The 21,081-nt window shown below is 38.9% G+C and overlaps 1 protein-coding gene across 2 annotated transcripts in view; it reads left to right on the forward strand.

The window, feature by feature from the left end:
• uggt1 (UDP-glucose glycoprotein glucosyltransferase 1) overlaps nt 1-21,081 on the forward strand; it is a 130,189-nt gene that overhangs the window by 91,267 nt on the left and 17,841 nt on the right. For both annotated transcript variants that reach the window (XM_059651013.1, XM_059651014.1), the window contains 8 exons: nt 253-411; nt 3,284-3,369; nt 4,832-4,916; nt 6,652-6,737; nt 8,550-8,654; nt 9,892-9,976; nt 10,842-11,024; nt 15,676-15,836. In XM_059651013.1, coding sequence (XP_059506996.1) covers nt 253-411; nt 3,284-3,369; nt 4,832-4,916; nt 6,652-6,737; nt 8,550-8,654; nt 9,892-9,976; nt 10,842-11,024; nt 15,676-15,836 — 950 coding nt within the window. The remainder of the gene's footprint in view (nt 1-252; nt 412-3,283; nt 3,370-4,831; nt 4,917-6,651; nt 6,738-8,549; nt 8,655-9,891; nt 9,977-10,841; nt 11,025-15,675; nt 15,837-21,081) is intronic.

Genomic DNA, 21,081 nt, shown 5'->3' on the forward strand with positions numbered 1-21,081 from the left:
CTTTAGGTACATTTAAGCCGTCATTGGATAAGCATATGGATGTACTTGGAATAGTGTAGGTTAGATGGGCTTGAGATCGGTATGACAGGTCGGCACAACACCGAGGGCCAAAGGGCCTGTACTGTGCTGTAATGTTCTATGTTCTATGTTCTGAAAGTTCCATATTTCAAAGTTTAAACAGCCATTAAAATAACTCAAAGGCCTTATAACAGTTCCTGAAGCAGAATTTAATGCATACAAATCTTTTTTCAGATTGATGGTGGAATAGCAGCAGAGTATGAGTTGGAGTACCTTTTGTTAGAAGGACATTGTTATGACGTTTCAACAGGACAGCCCCCCAGAGGTCTCCAGTTTACGCTGGGCACCAATGCAAACCAGGAAATCGTGGACACAATTGTAATGGCAAACTTGGTAGGTACACATAGCTCTTTGCAAGCACAAATCTTGACCAACGTTTTTGAAATAAGATTCACTGTTTATCTGTTATGAACTGCAGTGAAGATCCATTGTTTCTCCCTCTTTCATTATTGCCTTTACATTTTCATCAGTTAAATTTATTTTTCTTCCTTATATGAATTCTATCCACTCCACTTTCTGCATCATCCTAAAGAATTCAACCAAACTTAGTGCAACAAAGCAATTTCTCTGAGATGCAGGTGCCATAACATTTTTTTTAAACAAGATTATTAATTTATTTTAATTGAAAGAATCTGACACACAAAGGAGCAAGAATAGGCTCTTTGGTACCTTGAGTCTGGCCTGTTAACTGTTCACTCTGCCTTCCTGTCTGCTCCTAAAAACCATTGAATTCCTTGTTAATTTTACAACCTGACTAATTCAACTTTGAACATATTCAAAGATTCAACCTCCACTGCTTGCAATGGAAGAGAATTCTGAAGTGTATTGACTCTAATGGAGGACATTTCTCTTAATTTTTGTCCAGAGGAGACTTCCTTTTAAGCTGTGTCCCCTTCTTCTGGATTTCCCCCACAGTTGTAAGTACCCCCTTAGCATCTTGCGTGTTTCAGTGAGATCACTTTTCGTTTATCTAAACTCAAATGTGGATCACTCAACCATCTTAGCCTTTCGTTTTCAAGAAGTAGGCAGATAGTCCATTTTTTCCTACTCTGGCCTTATTTACTGATGCACTTTGTGCTTTCCTGTCACACTCCAGTCATCATCTGCAAAATTAACCTGTATCCTGGCCTGCTCCTTTTTTTAATTTTCCAAGTTTCCCCTCATGAGAATCCTTTACCCCCTCATCACTATTTGGATTAAAGTCCTACTACAGTCCAAACTATATGATTTGCCAGAACACTTGTCGCAGTATGGTACAGTTATCTGTTTCTGTAACAGTGGTATTGTATGAATGGAAACCAACTTTATCCCACAACATCTTTAAACTGTACACTTTTTTTTGTCTTATTTAACTGATATCCATTTCCTCTTAGCTCAGTTAGTAATTCAGGGATTATTAAGTTTGTAGTTCTATCTTTTCATTTAATTCTCATGTTCATTTTATTTGTTCAGCAGTTCCTCATTCCTAGCCATGTCTTTGCCATTATCCACATGGGTAACAATGACAATGATAACCTTTCAACTGAAAACTCTCACCAGCGTCAAGAAATCCTTAACTCTGACATCAGCAGGCAACACAGGCTTTGGGGTTTTCACTCTTCTCCTAAACCACTACTGTGTCCCTTTTGACTCTGCCAACTTGTATGATAACCATTGCACCGTGTATGATAGTCAGTTTGTTTATTCTTTCTGTGATCTTTGTTGTCATCTCCAAAAGCTGCAAAAGCATCAAACCTGATGGTCAATTGCAAGGGCTGAGATTTCCTCGTTACCACCTTCCTAATGCCTAGACCTGCCTCACTTACATGTCTGATCATGGACTAACTCTGATGTACCTGACTGGAAGAATATGTCTACCTTCTAGGGTAAATTGTCCAAGTAGCTTTCTCCATCCCTGATGCATTGCAGTGCCCAAAATTAAGTCTTCAGCTCATGAACTCTGAGTGGAAGTTTCTTGAACTGAAGGTGCTTCCTGCAGATGTGGTTGCTGTGAATTACATGGGTGCCCAGCAGCTTCCACATGCTATAGCTGCAACACATCACTGGTGCTGTGATCTTGATTGCATTGGTTTTAACTAATTAGATTTCAAGTTAAAAGTATTATTTGACAGTTATTTGTCAGTATGTTAAATTGTCTAAATAGTTCAACTGTGAACCTAATCCATTATTTATATTTCTTCCATATCTAATTGAGTTACTGCCTAGTGAATTAATGCCTGTAGATCTTGTATGTCTTATACTGTTATTCATTCCCTTCCTATTAGAATTACCCAGTTGTAATTTTAAATTTTTCAGCTTAGTGTTTAGCGAGAGAAGTAAGGTATCATCAATCATTTATTTGGCTAATTCTCTTTGGCATCACTGCAATTTTTTTTTCTCAAATGCGGTCAATGGGATCAGAGCAGCAGATATTTATGTTTTTTGTTTGTTCTACTCTGTTCTGGCTCTCCATACTGCTATTGCTGTTTTATTCTCTCTGCATACCTTAGTCTAATCTCACTGATGGTGCTGTAGTGCTTTCTTTCTGTTGCCCATTGGTTTTGCAGTGTTCTCACTGCTGACCCCACTCTTTTATGCTCCCCGCAGGTCTTATTCTGATCTCAAGCTGTCTGGATTATCGTATGACCCTGGTAATCATTATGCAGTATGCTAGCTTACAATTCCATTCACATCTGGTTCCTTGTGAAATTGCCATTATTTCTGCAAAGCTTCATTCTTGAACCTGCATGTGCTGCAGCTTTGCTTCCTTCTCTTCCCTAGCACCTCTATTCACTCCATTAATGTGTACTTTGAGACTTTGCTTTAAACCTCACTTTCTTCCAGCACAGGTCGATTTCCTCTCTGTGTCAGTACTATGTGATGCAGTTGCCCTAAAACCAGGCCAGGTATTATCAGTGCAGTTGGCCTTACTCTCTTCTTGAATCCCTACATCAAGTAAAACTGCAGGTGCTATTTACCTGTTCACAAAATCTTTCAATTTCTCTATCTTGCCCTTTTTATTTCTATTATGCTTGGGCATATAGTTTGTTTCTTTTAAATCGGCTTTTCTGTATGAAGTTAAAGTGCATTGCCCATTCTCAGAAGATTAATTTGCAGAAATTGAAATAGTGTTTTTAATTAAAAGTTTGCAAGTAAATTTAGTAATGTGCCATTAAACAAAAGTTCATGAAAATAAACTGAATATTTATGTTGTTGTTCCAAACAGGGCTATTTCCAGTTAAAAGCCAATCCTGGTGCTTGGGTGCTCAGACTAAGGAAAGGAAGATCAGAAGATATCTATAAAATTTACAGGTACTCAACAATAACAACACTGACAGTTCATTAGCAGTATTAATATGAAAACCATTCTGGAAGTCTATTTAGCATGAACTATTGAATAAGTCAGAAGCTTTTAACTCCTTTGTTTGTGATAACTTTTCACAGCCCTGCTAAAGAAAGCATTCAACATCAATCCCTCTAGCACGTTTCATGTTATGAAACAAAATACACATACATTTTTGTACACTGTTAACTAATTTTGAGAATACACTCCATGCTTTTTAAGACCTTTAAAAAAAATAACTGCTGTATGGTGCAGTCATCACTTACTTTAATCTGTCCTCTGTTCAAAAATACAGTGCACTCATGTTTTAAAATGTTTTCATGATGGTTGCAGACTCTTGATTTTGATGTATTATATCCATTTCTCTCTGTGTCACTGCATCTTGAAGGAATTATTTATGTAGTGTTTAAGACGCTGGAAGAGATACAAGTACCTGCCTTCTCAATGTAGTTGATATTGTCTATGCGCGTTTTGCCAATTGGACTCTTTTATTATCTTAGCATGGAGCGCTTTCACCTCTTTTATTTGTTCATTGAGATGAGGGCATTGCTGGCTAGGCCAGTGTTTATTGCACAAATCTGTTTGCCCAGAAAGTAGTTAAAAGTCACTTACTTTGCTGTTGGTCTGGAGTCATGTATAGGATAGGCTGGGTAAATATGGCAAATGGATGAATCAGTTGGACTTTGACAGCAACCAACATAGTTAGCACATTAGATTGGCGTTTTGATTGAATAAATAATTTCTTCTTCAAGGTGGGATTCGATCACATGCCACCAGAACATTAGCCTGGAGTCTGGATGACCAGTCCAGTGATGTCACCACCTCTTTCTCACCTTGCTGTGCCATGGTTTGATGGTGATGACTCCTCTCCCACCTTTTGTGCTCAAGTGGTCATTATTCATGTGCAAGTGCTCACCATGTTAGCAGGGAGCAACAAACCATGGGAACAGCAAACCAGAGCAAAATTATTCTATATCACTGTGAACTACAAAGAAATGGTACTAGTTCTCTGGTGGGCAAAAGAACTCAAGCTGTTCCTTCTCCCCTGTATCTATCCATTAGCCGAATGTCAACATCAGTGTAACTGCTGCCACCTATCTGGGATCTGTTTGCACTACCCAGTGAATAGTACCTGTTTTGTGTGGCAACTTAACTGAATAAATTTGCTGTCTTGATCTGGTCAACTTGTATCCTCATCCTCCCTGGTGATGATGTTTAGTTTATCTATTATAAAATTGCATTTAAAACAAGGAAGTCAAATGATGATGATGGGTGTGTGAGATGTGTTGATTCCTGTGATTGGCTTGCTGTGGATCATATACTTTATAATGGCGTTTTCTAATCTGAAAAATAATTGTAACTCCTAAAGATTTTTAAATGCCATGTTAACTTTTCTCTTCTAAATTGTACAACATTCTGTCTACCATTCAGCCACGATGGAACAGACTCCCCAGCTGGTACTGATGAAGTGACTGTAGTTCTTAACAGCTTCAAGAGCAAAATTATTAAAGTGAAGGTATATATGATGCAGCATTTACATTAAAGAGAGAATGATTGTTTATTCAAGACTAAAACTTCACAAGAAATCAGTTCTTCTCTTTTTAGTGAAAATATGCTTACTGTGTTTCTACAAGTTCATACAATGTGATATGTAGCTTGGGAACAAGAGTGTAACCACAGTATTCTGGCAGAACAACAGGTCTGTTTAGATTAGGAAAGGTAAAAGGTGGATTAAAATTGCAGGTTTAAACTCCTGATTGAGCTGTTTAGTTCCTTCTTAAGATTGTACATTGAACTTTATGCAAATATACATCACTGAATGTATTAGTGGCAAAAGTGTTATTCTTTTTCAAATGCTGCTTAATTCTTCTTTGTAACTAGTCAGTGAGAATCTATTTCTATGGAGCTGACGTGGTTGGTTAGAATATTTGAAATGAAATGTTGAACCTTATAAGATAGAGATGAAATGACTTGACAATTGATCTCTATAAACTGAGCTCATCGTGTTGTTGATATGCCACCAGGGGATTTTCTATCCTACGTTAATGAAATTGATGTCCACATTCTTCTACAGAAAAGTACTGCATCAAGGATTATTTAAAGACAACATTGATTTAGAGACTTGAGTTCACATTTCTCCAAGGGTGGGAACTTACAATTCCCAGAATTTGAATCTATAGTCACTGTGACATCAGAGATTTGACTGAATATCGTGTGCCATCTGAGCAGTCTACTTTGAGAAAGAAAGTGATCTTTGAGATAGAAGTTATGAGCTGAGGACAAGAGGAGGCTCACTGCCTATCAGCCTAATAGATATTGGTTTTCTAGGCTATCTCTTCCAATTTACGAAGCTGATTAAATTATTTTAACTTGTAGATCTGAAGATAAATGTTTAGGGTTAGATGACCAATTTCTTTATCTTTGTCCAACAGAGTTTTGTCAATATGATTTATTCACTAACTGTTTTATGTTTAATGTTCCTTACAAAAAGAGAAATTTCCGGTTGAACTTGGAAAGATTTTGCATAAAAAGCACAAGCTTAAGTTATCATTGTGGTTATTTGGCCTCCAAAAATTGGCAGAAGTTCTGTTGTCTAAGTCCAGAATTCATAGTATCATACAGCACAGAAACAGACCTGTTGGTCCAACCAGTCCATGTCAAACATATTGCCAAACTAATCTAGTCCCACCTGCTTGCTTCTGGCCTATGTCCCTCCAAACTTTTCCTATTCATGGATTTATCCAAATTTTTAAAAAATGTTGTAATTGTGTCCACACGCAAGCTACCCTCTTAAAAATATTGCCCCTCATATCTTTTCGAAATCTCTCTCCTCTCACCTTAAAAATGTGCCCCCTATTCTTGAAACCCTCTATCCTCTGGAAAAGACCACTACCGTTAACTATCTGTACCCATCACGATTCTATAAACTTCTATATTCCAGTGGAATAGTCCCAGCTATGCAGTCTTTCTTCATAACACAAACCTTCCATACCTGGCAACCCTCAGCATTTAAGAAATTTCCTAAATCAGAGCCAATGATTATTTGGCATTTCTAGCACTGTTAAGTTAACTAGCTTGCTGTTTCTTGAAAGAAAAGACAAGCTTGAATTTATACAGGAATTTTGATGGCCATGGATGAAGTATTTTTTTTAAGTGTAGTCATTATAGAAGTCATTAATTCTTAATGCATAGAAATTATTTTCTCAAAAGTGAGGAGTAGAGAATATTAAATGTTGCCTACAATTCTATAGGTTCAAAAGAAACCTGAGAAAATGAGTGAAGAACTCCTCAGTGATGATAATTCTGAAAATGAAGGTTTCTGGGAATCCATTAAGAGGTAATTTAACACCTTTGAATCTCGAGATTGTAAATAATGATGACAAATGTGGATTAAATTGTGTACACTAAAGTGACTAACTTGAAATTCAAAAGTGCAGCGTGCATTGTTTCCATTTTCTGCCATGACACAGAAAAGTACAGTTACATGAAGTGTGAATGGGAATGAGTAAAGGCTACATTCAAAGATTAGATACAAAGGGTGAAATCTAATAGGTACCTGAGCGACATGGGCTATGGTGAGAAGTGTGTCAGATTCACATAAGGAGTTCAGTGAGGACACTTTAGACATTGGGAGCAACTTTCTGTTCAACGAAGTTACAGGCATTGAGACAATTATTCTCACTAGGCACTGGCAAGTTTCCCATACAGGGGAATTCAGCTAACAACCTTTATTAACTGCACATTTTACCTCATTAATATGTACCTCCCTATCCTGCCATCTGCTGTGAACAAGCAAATGCTCAGATTTCTCAACATGAAAGTCAGAATGGGTACCTAGTGGCATCAGCTCACTGCTTACTCCAATAGACTTGGGTTTTGGATAGCAGGCCCTAACAGGCAGGCATGCTCCACAGGCTTTCACATTCACATCCACATCCACAGACATCAGTATCTGATGTGCTGGCCTCTAAAAATACTCTTGGACATGTCCAGTCTACTTACGGTACACTTCTGCATTCCATTGCTGAAAATAGGGCACAATGGTAACATTGTGGTACTGCAACAGTGACAGTTTGCTGTCAAGGCACTGATATGCTTCCAACTCAGGATGCTGAGAGGTGGGAAGGCAGTTTGCAGTTAGTGATGGTACAACCATGTATCTGCTACTTATGTCCTTCCAGATGGTAGTGGTTTTGGTTTTGGGAGATACTGTCTTCCGGAGCCTTTTACGACTTTCTGCAATATATCTTGTAGATAGCACACACTGCTGCTACTGAGCATTAGTGATGGAGGGTGTGAATGTTCGTGGATGTAGTGCCAATCAAGTGGGCTGCTTTGACCTGGATGATGCCAAGCTTCTTTTGAGTATTGTGGAGCAGGACTCATCCAGTCAACTAGGGAATAGGTTTGATCCATTTCTGGTTCAGCATGATGTAAAGAATGCAAATTTAGATGGAAAAGAGATTATTCAATCCAAGAAATATAATTTCAGTCACGAGGGTATTAAGGTTGAAAGACTTTTTTTCCACAAAATTTTATTTTGGCCATTTGCTTTGTTTATTAATTTAAGGAATATTAATATGGGGGAATTGGAATAAGCATTTAATTCAGGCATTACGGCCATCATCAAAATTTCGACAAGTAGAGGTAAAACCACTGGATGCAATGTTAAACTCCCTCTCCTTGGTTCCAGTCTCGGAAAAAGTTATACCTTTTTGCACCTCCACTGGTTTTCTACGTTTGCCTCTCGGACATTTTCGCAATGCTTAACCTGGTACTAACATCAGGCATTCCTAAGTCAATTATAGAGAACACCTAGGTGCTTGGTCAAGTTTCTTTTACTCTTTTCCCTGTGAACAAAGTTGGACCTCAAAGGAACCCACTTACTACACACAAGTGTGACATTTTCTCTATTTAATACAGAGTGCCAGTTGAATTTGCGATAATTTAATGCTGCACATCCTAACGTTTCTTAGACCCTTAGCACTAACGACCAGAATGGCTATTCTATCCCATGCATTTGAGCCCAAGATCCCGGAGTTGAAATGCCAGTGCCTTTAATTGTCTATGTTAGTGTCAGCTCCTGTTCCCAGCCTTAACAGATTTTTTTTAAAAGTGCATGTAATTAGCAGTTGTCTCTTTTTCACAGAGGATTCACTGGAGGACCAAAACCTGAGGAACTGAGATCGGATAAGGAAGATGTCATTAATATCTTTTCTGTTGCATCAGGTCATCTTTACGAGAGATTCTTGAGGTCAGTTGATCTTTCTGATTTCATTTGAAATTTTTGACTTGCAGGTTTTTTTTCTGTCCTCAGATTTCAGAATAGGGTTCAGATCAATGTCACAATTTTTCTTTCAAATGTATGTGGACAAAGCTTTTACAAAGTTCAATTGTGTGGAAATAGGATTGTAGGAAAAAAAACTATATGTGACTGAGATACAGCTTTAAGAGTTTAGTTTGGTGTGCTCGTACAAATTAACTTTTAGAAACTTGGGCTGCATTATGTATCTTGGTTCATTAAGGACTGAGTAGTTTATATTCAAAGGAAAACATTGAGGTAGCCCTGATGTAACATTCAGCGTGCAATACAGTACTAGCCCATAGGGATCAGTAAATTTTCAGGTTCAACACCTGGTCTTAGTTACGGTCCCTGGTTGTACTCCCAATGTGGTGCAGATGTCGTAAATTGCTCCTGATAAGGTTCCCGACACAGAACACGACGTAGCCACCTTTCAAGCCACTGTTTGGAAGTATGGGTCCAAAGTCATGATTGGACAGAGTTGTGCTTATTGTCAAGTGCACCAGCCTCATAACTGAAGTATAAAGTTTATGATGAGGAGCTGTGTTAAAGGGGAAAGGTTGGTTGAATTTTAGCTTAATTTTAATTCCAACCGAAGTAACTGCAATGTACTGTGATTTTTATATCTAATTGAGGTTCACATTGAATGACTCCACTGAAGCCCACTGAAGTGTTATGGAAGCCACATGTCTGAACTCTGGAACAAACAAGCTTGTGTTGCTGGAAAAGTGCATTTTGAAATTTGATTAGGGATACATCAGTATCTTAGTTTGGGTGTTAATTGGGTCAACCGTGTAGTTATTGGAATTTAAAGATTCTGAGAAAAAAGGTAAATAATTCCCAAATTTGTTAATATACTTTAATGAGACATTCTGATGCACAGACATGTCCGCATGAGGATATGTTGATTTAAATGTTGTAAATTTCAAATGTCAAAGCATCTGGGAAGGAACGAAATAGCAGCTGGCAATTTTGTCAATAAGTTTCATCTGTTATCATTTTGGAGTTGGTGAGGTTTGACACGCGCCTCTCATATATCCATATTCATAGTCTGATTTATGTTTTCTACTTAGGCCTCATTTAGAACTAATGGGTAGCAGTGTGTACTGTATTTGACACGTGTATTTTGGTAAGCAGTTCATTCTTAGATATGCATGATAAATTCTCTTGCCTTCCCTCTGCCCTGCAGAATAATGATGCTGTCAGTGCTGAAACATACTGAAACACCAGTGAAATTCTGGTTCCTTAAGAACTACCTGTCACCCACATTCAAGGTGTGTAAAGAAAACAAAATCATCAAATTATAGCATGGTTAGAAAGAGGGAAGATTTTATAATCCATTTGAGTATGTGTATGGTACAGAGTAGTCAAGGTTTGTCTTTTTCACCCCACACACTCTTCTTTAAATCATAGAATTGTGTTTCTCACTTCCTGACGTTAGGAATCTGTGCCAAATTTTGGAGAATTTTTAAAAAATGAAAATGCAATTAATTTCTGTTCCTGCTTCATTTTAATATTTGTAGGTGCAAATTGTCTGTAGTAGGTACTAAGTTGATTTTGTTAAGCATATCTAAATCATGTATTGCATTCTGTCTGGCTCCTACATTTGTGTTATATCTGACGCAAGAACATACCTTCACCTCTTCTGTTAGCAAACAGTTGTACTAATGTTCACCACCAGTATTCTTCATTAAAGCAAATGCGTTAATGCTAAATTAAGACTTATTCAGTTCTCAAGTGCCTAGCAATGATGCTGTACTCCTATTATGGGAAGATTTCCTACTCCATCCTGAATGTCCTTCAGCTTGATCAACAATGTCATTTGGCCAAGAGATATTAAAAAAAAATGCCATTATTGCATTTGACTCTGCAATATTTCTTAACTTTGCAGTATTGTCCAATTTCCCCCCTCTGAATGCATCACAATATCACAAATTCCAGGTCTGATCAAAGTACAGGCTGCATTTTAAACAAATTGCCAGCACACCTCTATATGAAGAATTTACAAATTGTTTCACCCTCTGTGGAGAATGTTAAATTATCCTGTGACAGAACTGATGTGTTTGTGTCAAATTAATTAATAGCACAATTTGCCGCATTTTCTGAGAGCTACTGATGTGCATTTTGGTGTTCTGGTAGGAATTTATTCCACACATGGCAAAGAAGTATGGTTTTCAGTATGAGCTGGTGCAGTACAAATGGCCCAGGTGGCTCCATCAACAGACTGAAAAGCAAAGAATAATCTGGGGCTACAAGATCCTTTTCCTGGATGTACTTTTCCCACTGGCAGTTGACAAGATCCTATTTGTGGATGCTGATCAGGTAAATTTTTCAGGATATACTTTCTCAAATCACAAGTTACAGATGTAACATGATGGCAGCTGTCTAGACTCTGAAGTTTGTAAGATAGAATACTGATCATTATTGGGCTGTTCAGTTCTAACCAATGGAGTCGTAACATGGAGTTGTGGATAGTGCGGAAGGATGTTGCAGGTTACAGAAGGACATAGACAAGCTGCAGAACTGGGCTGAGAGGTGGCAAATGGAGTTTAATGTGGAAAAGTATCAAGTGATTCACTTTAGAAGGAATAACAGGAATATAGACTACTGGGCTAATGGTAAGATTCTTGGTAGTTTGGACGAGCAGAGAGATCTCCGGTGTCCATGTGCATGGATCCCTGAAAGTTGCTACCCATGTTGATAAGGCTGTCAAAAAGGCATACAGTGTGTTAGGTTTTGTTGGTAGAGGGATTGAGTTTCAAAGCCACGAGGTCACGTTGCAGCTGTACCAAACTCTGGTGCGGCCGCACTTGGAGCATTGCATACAGTTCTGGTTGCTGCATTATAGGAATGATGTGGAAGCATTGGAAAGGGTGCAGAGGAGATTTATCAGGATGTTGCCTCGAATGGAGGGAAGGCCTTATGTGGAAAGGTTGAGGGACTTGAGGCTGTTTTCGTTAGAGAGAAGGTTAAGAGGTGACTTAATAGAGACATACAAGATGATCAGAAGATTAGATAGGGTGGACAGTGAGAGCCTTTTTTTTCTGATGTTGATGGCTAGCATGAGGGGACATAGGTTTAAATTGAGGGGTGATAGATATAGGACAGATGTCAGAGGTAGGTTCTTCCCTCAGAGTAGTAAGGGCGTGGAATGCCCTACCTGCAACAATAGTAAACTCGCCAACTTTAAGGACATTTAAATGGTCATTGGATAAACATATGGATGATACTGGAATAGTGTAGGTTAGATGGGCTTCAGATTGGTTTCACAGGTCGGCGCAACATTGAGGGCCGAAGGGCTTGTAATGTTCTATGTTCTATGTTCTAAATTGAGATCCTGTCGCCTGTCCCTATTCGTGCATTTTCCAGCAGTTATTGTGTATTAACCTGAATAATTCCTTTCAAATCCCAAAAGCTTAGTGGTGTACCCACTGCATTAGTGCCCTGCTATAACAATATCTGGGTCAGAAATTGCTTTCCATTTGCAAGGAAAAAAGTAACAGTCGTGGGGATGAGGTACGCATTTCTTTTTGCTGAATGTGATGAAGTGGCCATTTTATTGAAAATGTCTGCACTTTTAGTCAAAATAGTGACATTGAAGACATTTAAAAAGCTTTATGGAAGAGCCTAAGGAAGAGCTAGTGGTTGGACATCAATGTGCTTCCCCCAGATACATGTCAAATGTGCCCTAGACGCTGGAAAAGCTGCAGCATTGAACAGATTGTTTTTCCTCCTCCTTTCTCTACCGGGTTTTTCACTTTACTCCATATTTGCACTCGAACCATGCAATCTCTGGTATCAACTGTAAACTTTTCTGTTATAATGTATGGGACTGGATATGTAATGCAGGCACCCTACTTAACCATTCAGTTCAAAACAGCAAAAAGCAGTACAATGTTGTGCATAACTGGCACAGCGGTGGCTTCCAGCACAGATGACTGGATTGTGATCAGAGGCAAGGATGTGGGGTATTGTACGCCTCTTTTACCCAGTGGTGCTGAGACCAGTTACGTGCTTCATTTAAAGACAGCTCATTCATAACAGCCTGGTACCAAAAAGTAAATCTTTCTAATCTGTACTATGCAGCAGCTTAGCCAAAGGAGCATCAGTTGACTCATGTTCAGTTGCCTTAAACAAATGAAAATGGAGACCACTTCTGTGGACAAATCAAGTCTTCAGTTCAATTTATGCTTTTTCTGTGTCTAGTTTTTTAAATGCACGAATGTAAGATACAATTAAAAAGCTCCCATTCTATTATGGGATAATAAATCTTACGTTTGTCCAAATTTCTTGGCATTTGTAACCATACTGATGCAATCCATTACTATGCAGAGCTTGGTGCTTAAACCTTCCAGTAAAATTGCTGGTACTTTGGTGTATGCAGCTAATTAAAACCCATGCAAATTTTCATTTGGAGAGGTAACTACAATAGGTAGATAGAGTAGCTGAAACAATTAGATTGAGGAGAAGTCGACCTGTGGGTAAGGACTTAAAGTTTTTTTCCTTAAATCTTGCCAAAAGGAGATAAGTTGATACTTTGTACTTTCACTGATCAAGTCTGGTACAAGAAAAACAGAAAAGGAATGCCAATTTATAGGGTATGAAAAGAGATTACTGATTGGTGGACCAGTATTCGTGTCTGGACAAGTTGGGCATATGCTGGCAGATGCAGTGTTACTTGGATATATGTGAAGTTATAAAGTTTATGTGAGAAACAGAAAGATGATTTAATGGAAAATGTAGATGGAATATATGATACAATACAGCGCAAGAACAGGCCCTTTGGCCCACCAAATCTGTGCTGATTCCTAGCCCTTATTTAAACTTGCTACTTATTGCCTGTATGCAGGTTTTGTTCCTCCGTTCGCCTGCTGTTCATGTGCTTATCAAGATAGGTTTTAAATGTCCACCACTTACATTGGTAGTGCTTTCCTGGCAACCATCACCTTGTGTGAAAAATTTTTCCTGCACTTCTCCCCTAAACTTCCATGTGCGCCGACCACCCCTCCCCCCCCCCCCATCTTGAATGTGTGTTCTCTTGCAGTTGACCTTTTCACCCTGGGAAAATGCCTCTGACTATCCTATCAATGCCTCTCGTAATTTTGTAGATCTTTATCAGGTTGTTGCTCAGCCTCCGACTTTCCAGTGAAAACAGGCCAAGCTTATCCAACCTTTCCTCATACCTAAAACCTTAGCAACATCCTGCTATCTCTCCTCTTCACCCTCTCCAAAGCATCCATGTCCTTCTGGTAGTGTGGTGACCAGATCTGCACACAGTATTCAAACTGTGGCTTAACTAAAGTTTTAAACAGCTGTAACATGATTTGCCTTACATTCGATAACATGGCTGATGAAGATAAGCATTCTATATACCTTCTTGACCATCTTATCCACCTGGGTTGCCACTTGCAGGGATCTGTTGACCTGTTCACCCAGATGCCTCTGTATGTCAATGTTCCCAAGAGTTCTGCCATTTATTGTATAGTTAACACCTGAATTTGATCTTCCAAAATGCATCACCTCACATTTGTTTGATATGCCGATGACTCCTTTGCGATATTTGAATCAGCAGCCATGTGCTGTACTCAAGTTTTCCGTTGAAATGGAGTAATCAAATGAACTCCTTTTTCTTGATGCACAAATTGAGAAGTCTGCCAGTGGGTTCAACTACTATCTACTGAGAGCTTGTGTTCACGAGTCAATATGTATGTTGAGATTTCTGTAGTTCAATGCACTACAGTATTGATCTTAATTGGCAACCTCATGGATAATGTCCTAGCCATTTGCTCACCATGTAAGCATGATGCTAGAATACAGTATATCAAAAATGTCTTGCATGATAATAGCTACATCACTAGCTATTTATCACAGAAACTGATGAAAGGACCAATATCCAAACTTTTGACCTTGAAATTACGCCATCAATCTCACATTACCTTACAAGGGAAAGGTAGCTCAAACATTTGAACAGCTGAAGCCCTCTGTCTCATGGTGCAAATTTGCAGTAAACCCATGAGTTATTTCCACTAACAGGCTTCTGCTGTCTCGCCAAAAAGATGTTTTGCCTACCATACAAATGAATAACATGATAGTGCCAGTTTGTTGTTGATTATATTGATCAAACGTCCCAAGGACCGGCAGACTGTGTCAAACATCAGATCCTATTACCCATTCACAGGCAACTTGCTGATTATGGCCAACCAGCCGGTGCTTACATGCCTCAGAAAAGTATGTCCTCCATAATTTTGCTGTTGAAGTGCTCAGAATTAAACTAATTTAAGAATATCAGTCAGGTTCACAGAGTGATGCATTGTGAGTGCTAAAAGCTGTGTGTGTTAACATGCACGCCTTTGTTTTGAGTAGGCAAAAGAAATTCTTAGAGACAACAGACCTTTTCCATTGAAAAGAAGAAGCGGGTCACAGAGATTGCCAAGCTCTGCTGTTTTCCCATGGCAATACCCTCACCAGTCAGTAAATTGTTCCTAACATTTTTCCGTGCCAACAGTGGCTCAAACAGTCCACATCTTTTTCTCATGCTGCATAAACTGAAATCCCTGTTAATTTTTTCTGTGTTCATCCTGATTCCTAAAATTGATTTGAAATCATGTTTGCAAATTCTCCATGACTATTTCTTCAATTTGTTTGATATTTAACTTTGATATTTAATAGTTTAGAGATAATGGAAACTGCAGATGCTGGAGAATCCGAGATAACAAAGTGTGGAGCTGGATGAACACAGCAGGCCAAGCTGCATCATAGGAGCACATAAGCTGATGTTTCGGGCCTAGACCTTCATCAGAAAAGGATTTAACAGCTTAACTTAGTTATATTTTTAGAATCATGAAGTTGCTGCAGCTTCAGTCACAAAGTTCAATCTTTAATGAAGCACAAAGTTGTAAAATATATTACAACTCCTGCCAAGAATCAAGAAAAGTATAACATGTTTGCCTCATCAGTTTTCCTTTTGTCACAGATAGTGCGAGCTGACTTGAAGGAGCTGCGTGACCTGGACCTTGAAGGAGCTCCTTATGGGTATACTCCTTTCTGTGAAAGTCGTAAGGAAATGGATGGATATCGCTTCTGGAAGTCAGGTTACTGGGCTAATCACCTACAAGGCAGGAAGTATCACATAAGGTATAGCTGTAATAATTTATGATGCATCAAAATGATTACTATGTCTACCTTTTAGATCTTCTTATAGTACAAACTAAGTTCCTTTGGTATCAATGTCCCATTTTGTTCTGTTTTTATTTTACTCTTGTAAAGTGCTTTGACACACCCTTAGTTGTATCAGTGACGTGTTTTACAAAATCAAAATATTGCAGATGCTGGAATCTTACTCTACCTTACCTGCTGAGTATATTTTCAATGTTTGTTTTAGCTTCATTTCTTTATCTTTACATTTACTTGCTGATATGTCAACATTCTGTGTGTTTTTTTTTGAGACCACTTTATGAAAACAGACCTGTGTATCGTGCATATAGAGTCATAGAGTAATACAGCGTGGAAACAGGTCCCTCGGCCCAAACTGGTCTGTGCTGAACATGGTGCTCACTCGGCTGGTTCCAACTGCCCACATTTGATCCATATCCCTCAAACCTCCCCATCCATGTACCTAACCAAATGCTTTTTAAATATTGCTATTGTACCTGCATCAACCACTTTCTCTGGCCACCCATTCCATACATGCATGATTTTCTGTGTGAAGAAGTTGCCCCTCAGGTCCTTCTTAAATCTTTGCCCTTTCACCTTAAACCTATGCCCTCCTGTTTTCAATTCCCTATCCCTGAGAAAAAGACTATATGCATTCATTCTATCTATGACCCTCAATAAGATCACCCCTCATTCACTTATGTTCCAAGGAATAAAGTCCTATCCTGGCTAACCTCTCTCGATAAGTCAGACCTGATAGTCCTGGCAACATCCTCATAAATCTTCTTTGCTCACTTTCCAGTTTAAGTATGTCTTTCCTACAAACAGGGTGACTAAAACTGTACACAAAACTTGAAGTGCAGCTCACCAACAACTTATACAACTGTAGCATAATGTCCCAACTCCTATACTCACAGCCTCAGTGCCAATCCGTGAAGATTAGAAAGCTAGTGCCTTGATGCAACTAACATTGTGTTTTAGTAGAGTCGTCATGAGAGGCACAAGCTTTCATAGCAACTCCTGACACCCACACTCATGCAGAATTTTAGTACTCGTGGAGTGATAAAGTTTGGTGCCAATATAATGGAGCCTGTGATTGATGGCCAAAGTTATCGTTAACAATAATCTAAAAGCACCACACTGATCATTCCAACCAAAACCCGCCACGGATCTTTTTTTGGGATCAATAAATGTAATTTTTCAGAGCATACGGCAAACTGTTAAAACCACTTAACACCTAACAGGCTTCTTAACAACTCACTCATGGCCATGAGTGCTAGTTCTGAATGAAGCTGAGGCAAAAAGTAAAGCACCCTTTCCTCAGATACCAACCTCCACCCCTTCAAATCTGCTATCATCAAACTGCTTCTCAAAAACCAATCCATGACCTTACGCCTCTGCAACTATGCTCCATCTCCAAATTCCCTTTCTTCTCCAAGCTTTTCCCAAATTTGCCCTTGTAATGTTCAGAACTTAATATTTAAACCACTCCACTCTACCCCTGCCACAAAATGGTTTTTAGCAATATCACAAGTGACATTCTGCATGACCATGACAAAGATCTTCTTCCTCTCCTCCTTACCTGTCTGCATCAATTGACACAGCATGACCTCATATGTTTCCCAAACATCGATCCTTGACCACTTCTGTTTCTCATGTACTTTCTGTCCCTCAGCAATATCAATTACGTAGAAACACTTTCCATATTGATGTTGCTGATACCCAGCTCTTCTACTTCACCACCACTCTTAATCCTTTCACTCTTTCTGTATTTTCAGACTGTGTTAGATGAGCAAACATTTCCTTCAGTTTAAAATTGGGAATAGTATTCTTGGTCCTTGCCAAAAGTTCTGGTCCCTGTGCATTGACTTCAGCTCCCCGCTGTGACTTTCCCAAGGCTAAACCCAACTGTTCTGCTATCACGTTTGATCCTTAGTTGAGCTTCTGACCACATGTCTTGCCATCATTAAGACTACTTACTTCTACCATGTAAAATTGTCCACTTCTATCCTTCTCCAGCTTATCCGATTTGGAGTCTTCCTCTATGCTTTTGCTACTCCTAAACTTTGTTATTATTCAGAACTCCTGTCTGGTGTCTCACGTTCTATCCCTTGTAAACTTGAAGGCCATATAAGTCTCTACTGCACATGGTCTTATTCGCACGGAATACCATCATGTTTCTGATCATTGATTAGTATTGGCTTCCATTTAAGCAAAGTCTTAATTTTAACATTTTTATCTCTGTTTTCGAATCCCTTCATCGTAGTAGCCTTCTTTCTCTGTAATCTTCACCAGCCCTGCAATGCTCTGAAATATTTCTGTATATTTCAAACGTGGCTTCCTGAATATCCCTGAGTTCACTGATGTTCTTTCACCTGCTCAGAATCTAAGATCTGAAATTCCCTTGCTAAGTGTTTCCTTCCTATCTCCTCCTGTTAAATTTTGTTTGATAATGTACTTTAAGATGCTTTACTGTGTTATGTGTGCTGAATGAATCCAATTTGCTATTGTCTGGTAAATAGAAACCAAACACCTCACAGGAAGTTGACTTGTCCATTGTATTCTTAAGTACCCTTTTATCAATTTACTATATACTAAATTACTCCATACAGCCTCCTGAACACTGAAAATGAATTGGTGCAAGTGTGAAGTCTCCCTCTTCAGGTTTTAGTTGCTACAGCTTTTTTAAAAAGTGTTTATGTTTCTGCTTTCTCACTGAATTCAATCTTCCCTTCATTTCTTTATCTTTCTTTTTCTGATTTGCCATTGAATTCGCTCATCCTCAATTCGCTTCTATTTCTTCAATTTTTTTTGCTGAAGTTGTTCAAGCTGCTTTAATAAGGAAGTCCACAGTTACTTGCACTGTTCACCTAATTCCCAAGTTGTTTGTTTTCTTTTGTCATTACATTATTTGCTTGCACTTTCCATAATTTACCAAGCACAAATTTGTAAATCAACAATAAGTAACAGATGCTGTTAAATGCCCTGGTATATCAAAATTGACTATTGCCTACTGCTTCCTAAGTGGACTGCACCTGTCCTCTCTATCACAAATGCACATTTCTATAATCAGTTTAAAGCCAAAATGCTGCAAAGGACAAATTTGGAATTCCTCATTCAGTCTGGGGAAGAAGGATGCATAAAGTAGTGTCTTGGAATGGTGACTGTGCAGAATCATTTGATTCGCTTTGTTTTATTCCTCTTTTGAGATTAACTGAAATGAAGCTTTCCGTATTCGCTTGCCATTGGAAATCTTTTGCTGCTTGGCTAAACTTGAAAGATAATGTTTTCAAAATATAACCTGATACCACCAGTGCACTCTCCCATCATGTGCCATGGACGTTTACATGATGCTATTTGTATTCTGAGAGCATACCGAAGCACTTCACAGCCAGTAAATTACATTTGAAGTGGAGTCCGTTTTGTTCTGTAAGCAGATATGTCAGCTCAAACCCAAAGTTCCAGAAAGATTAAATGAGCTAAATGGCAAGTCAATTGACTTTGCTTATGTTGGATGACCTTTACGTCCACCTGAACTGCGAGACTTAACTTTAATTTTAATACCTTATTCAAAAGACAGCAGCTCAGGCCAAGTACCAGTCCTCATTATTGCACTGAAGTGTTGACTTTGATTACTTCAAGTCCTCAGGTAGAAATTGATCACGTAACATAAAATGTGACTCAGTTTTCAAAGTACTTTTTCACAAAGGGCTGCACTGCCACCATGTGCCAAAGGGCAGCAAAGCTTTTCTCTAAATCAGTCTTCACCTGTCATTTTTCCCCATTTTCAGTCTCATAGTTAGTTAGCTATTGGAATGACAAATAAATATAATTCTCAATAATAGCCAGCTACATTTTGCATGATTTTCTTGTAATAAATGCTACCTTGAAAAGCCAATAGAATTATTTTGATAACTTCAAATCAAGCAAAACGGCACACCCAATGTTTATTTGCACAGACTGCAAAAATGATCACTGATACAAAAGTGATAACCCTGTCTGCTTCTGTTGAAATGTGATGAAGGGTCTGAATTTGCTATACTCGTATGCAGTATTCAAACTGGACTTTCCATATGAAGGCAAGTCTGATTCAGTTTGGTGTAATTACTTTGCAAGAAACTTGATTAGTAATAACCCTTAGTTAATGTGCCCATACTGAAAATTATGGTGTTTCATTCTTTCAAATCCCACCTGTTATAAAAGTATATCTTTCAAAGTTGTCTTTCTCTCGCTTTCTATCTCAATCCACCTGCTATTTCTTCTTTGTGTACCTGATTTGACATTGAATTCGCTCCCTCCAAGGACAAGATCCTTTGGATAGCTGTATTTTTTGTCCCAACACCTGAAGAGATGGTGAGGAACAAATCCTTCTCCAGTCACATCAGGATCCATTAATTGATTGGAGACAAAACATCTGCCACTCACTCAGGCAGAGGACCTGCGTCAGAAAGCTGCTGGCCAGTCTAACTGGCTTTTTTGTAGTCCAGTACCACTTGTGGCAGTATTGACCAGGATTGAATTGAGACAACTAGCAGTGCCCAGGTTCTAATTCAGATGAGTAAGCCAGATGGGTAAAGGATGTAGATTGAAACGTGAAATTGTAATGTTGGTACCATCACAGAAACGTCATTAAGGGAGGGGTAGGAATGGCAACTCAGTATTCCAAGGTGTAGAGCTGGACAAACACAGCAGGCCAGGCAGCATCAGAGGAGCAGGAAAGCTGACGTTTTGTGACTGGACTCTGCTTCAGAAGAAGGGTCCAGACCCGAAATGTCAGCTTTCCTGCACCTTTGATGCTGCCTGGCGTGCTGTGTTCATCCAGCTCTACACCTTGTTATCTCAGACTCCGACATCGGCTGTTCCTACTAAGCTCAATATTCCAAGATATAGGATCTTCAGGCAGCACAGGGAAGAGTGTAAATGAAGAGATGATGTACATTACTAATCAAGGCACAAGGACTTTCAGTTGAGGCTCTGTGGGTGATGCATTGACATAAAAAGGGACAGTCACACCACCAGGAGTGCAATATAGGCCTGCAAACAGTCCCGCAAACAGTCAGTAGGAAATAGATCAGCAACTATATAGCCACTTCAATGAGGTGTGCATAAACATTAATAGGGTAATTATATTAGGAGATTTCAACTTTGTCAACACTAATTGGGATAGTCAGAGCATAAAGAAATTAGAGAAGGCAGATTCCTTGAAATATGTTCTGGAGAGCTTTTC

This window comes from Stegostoma tigrinum, chromosome 14, assembly GCF_030684315.1.
Source record: "Stegostoma tigrinum isolate sSteTig4 chromosome 14, sSteTig4.hap1, whole genome shotgun sequence".
In the NCBI taxonomy this organism is placed as follows: Eukaryota; Metazoa; Chordata; class Chondrichthyes; order Orectolobiformes; family Stegostomatidae; genus Stegostoma; species Stegostoma tigrinum.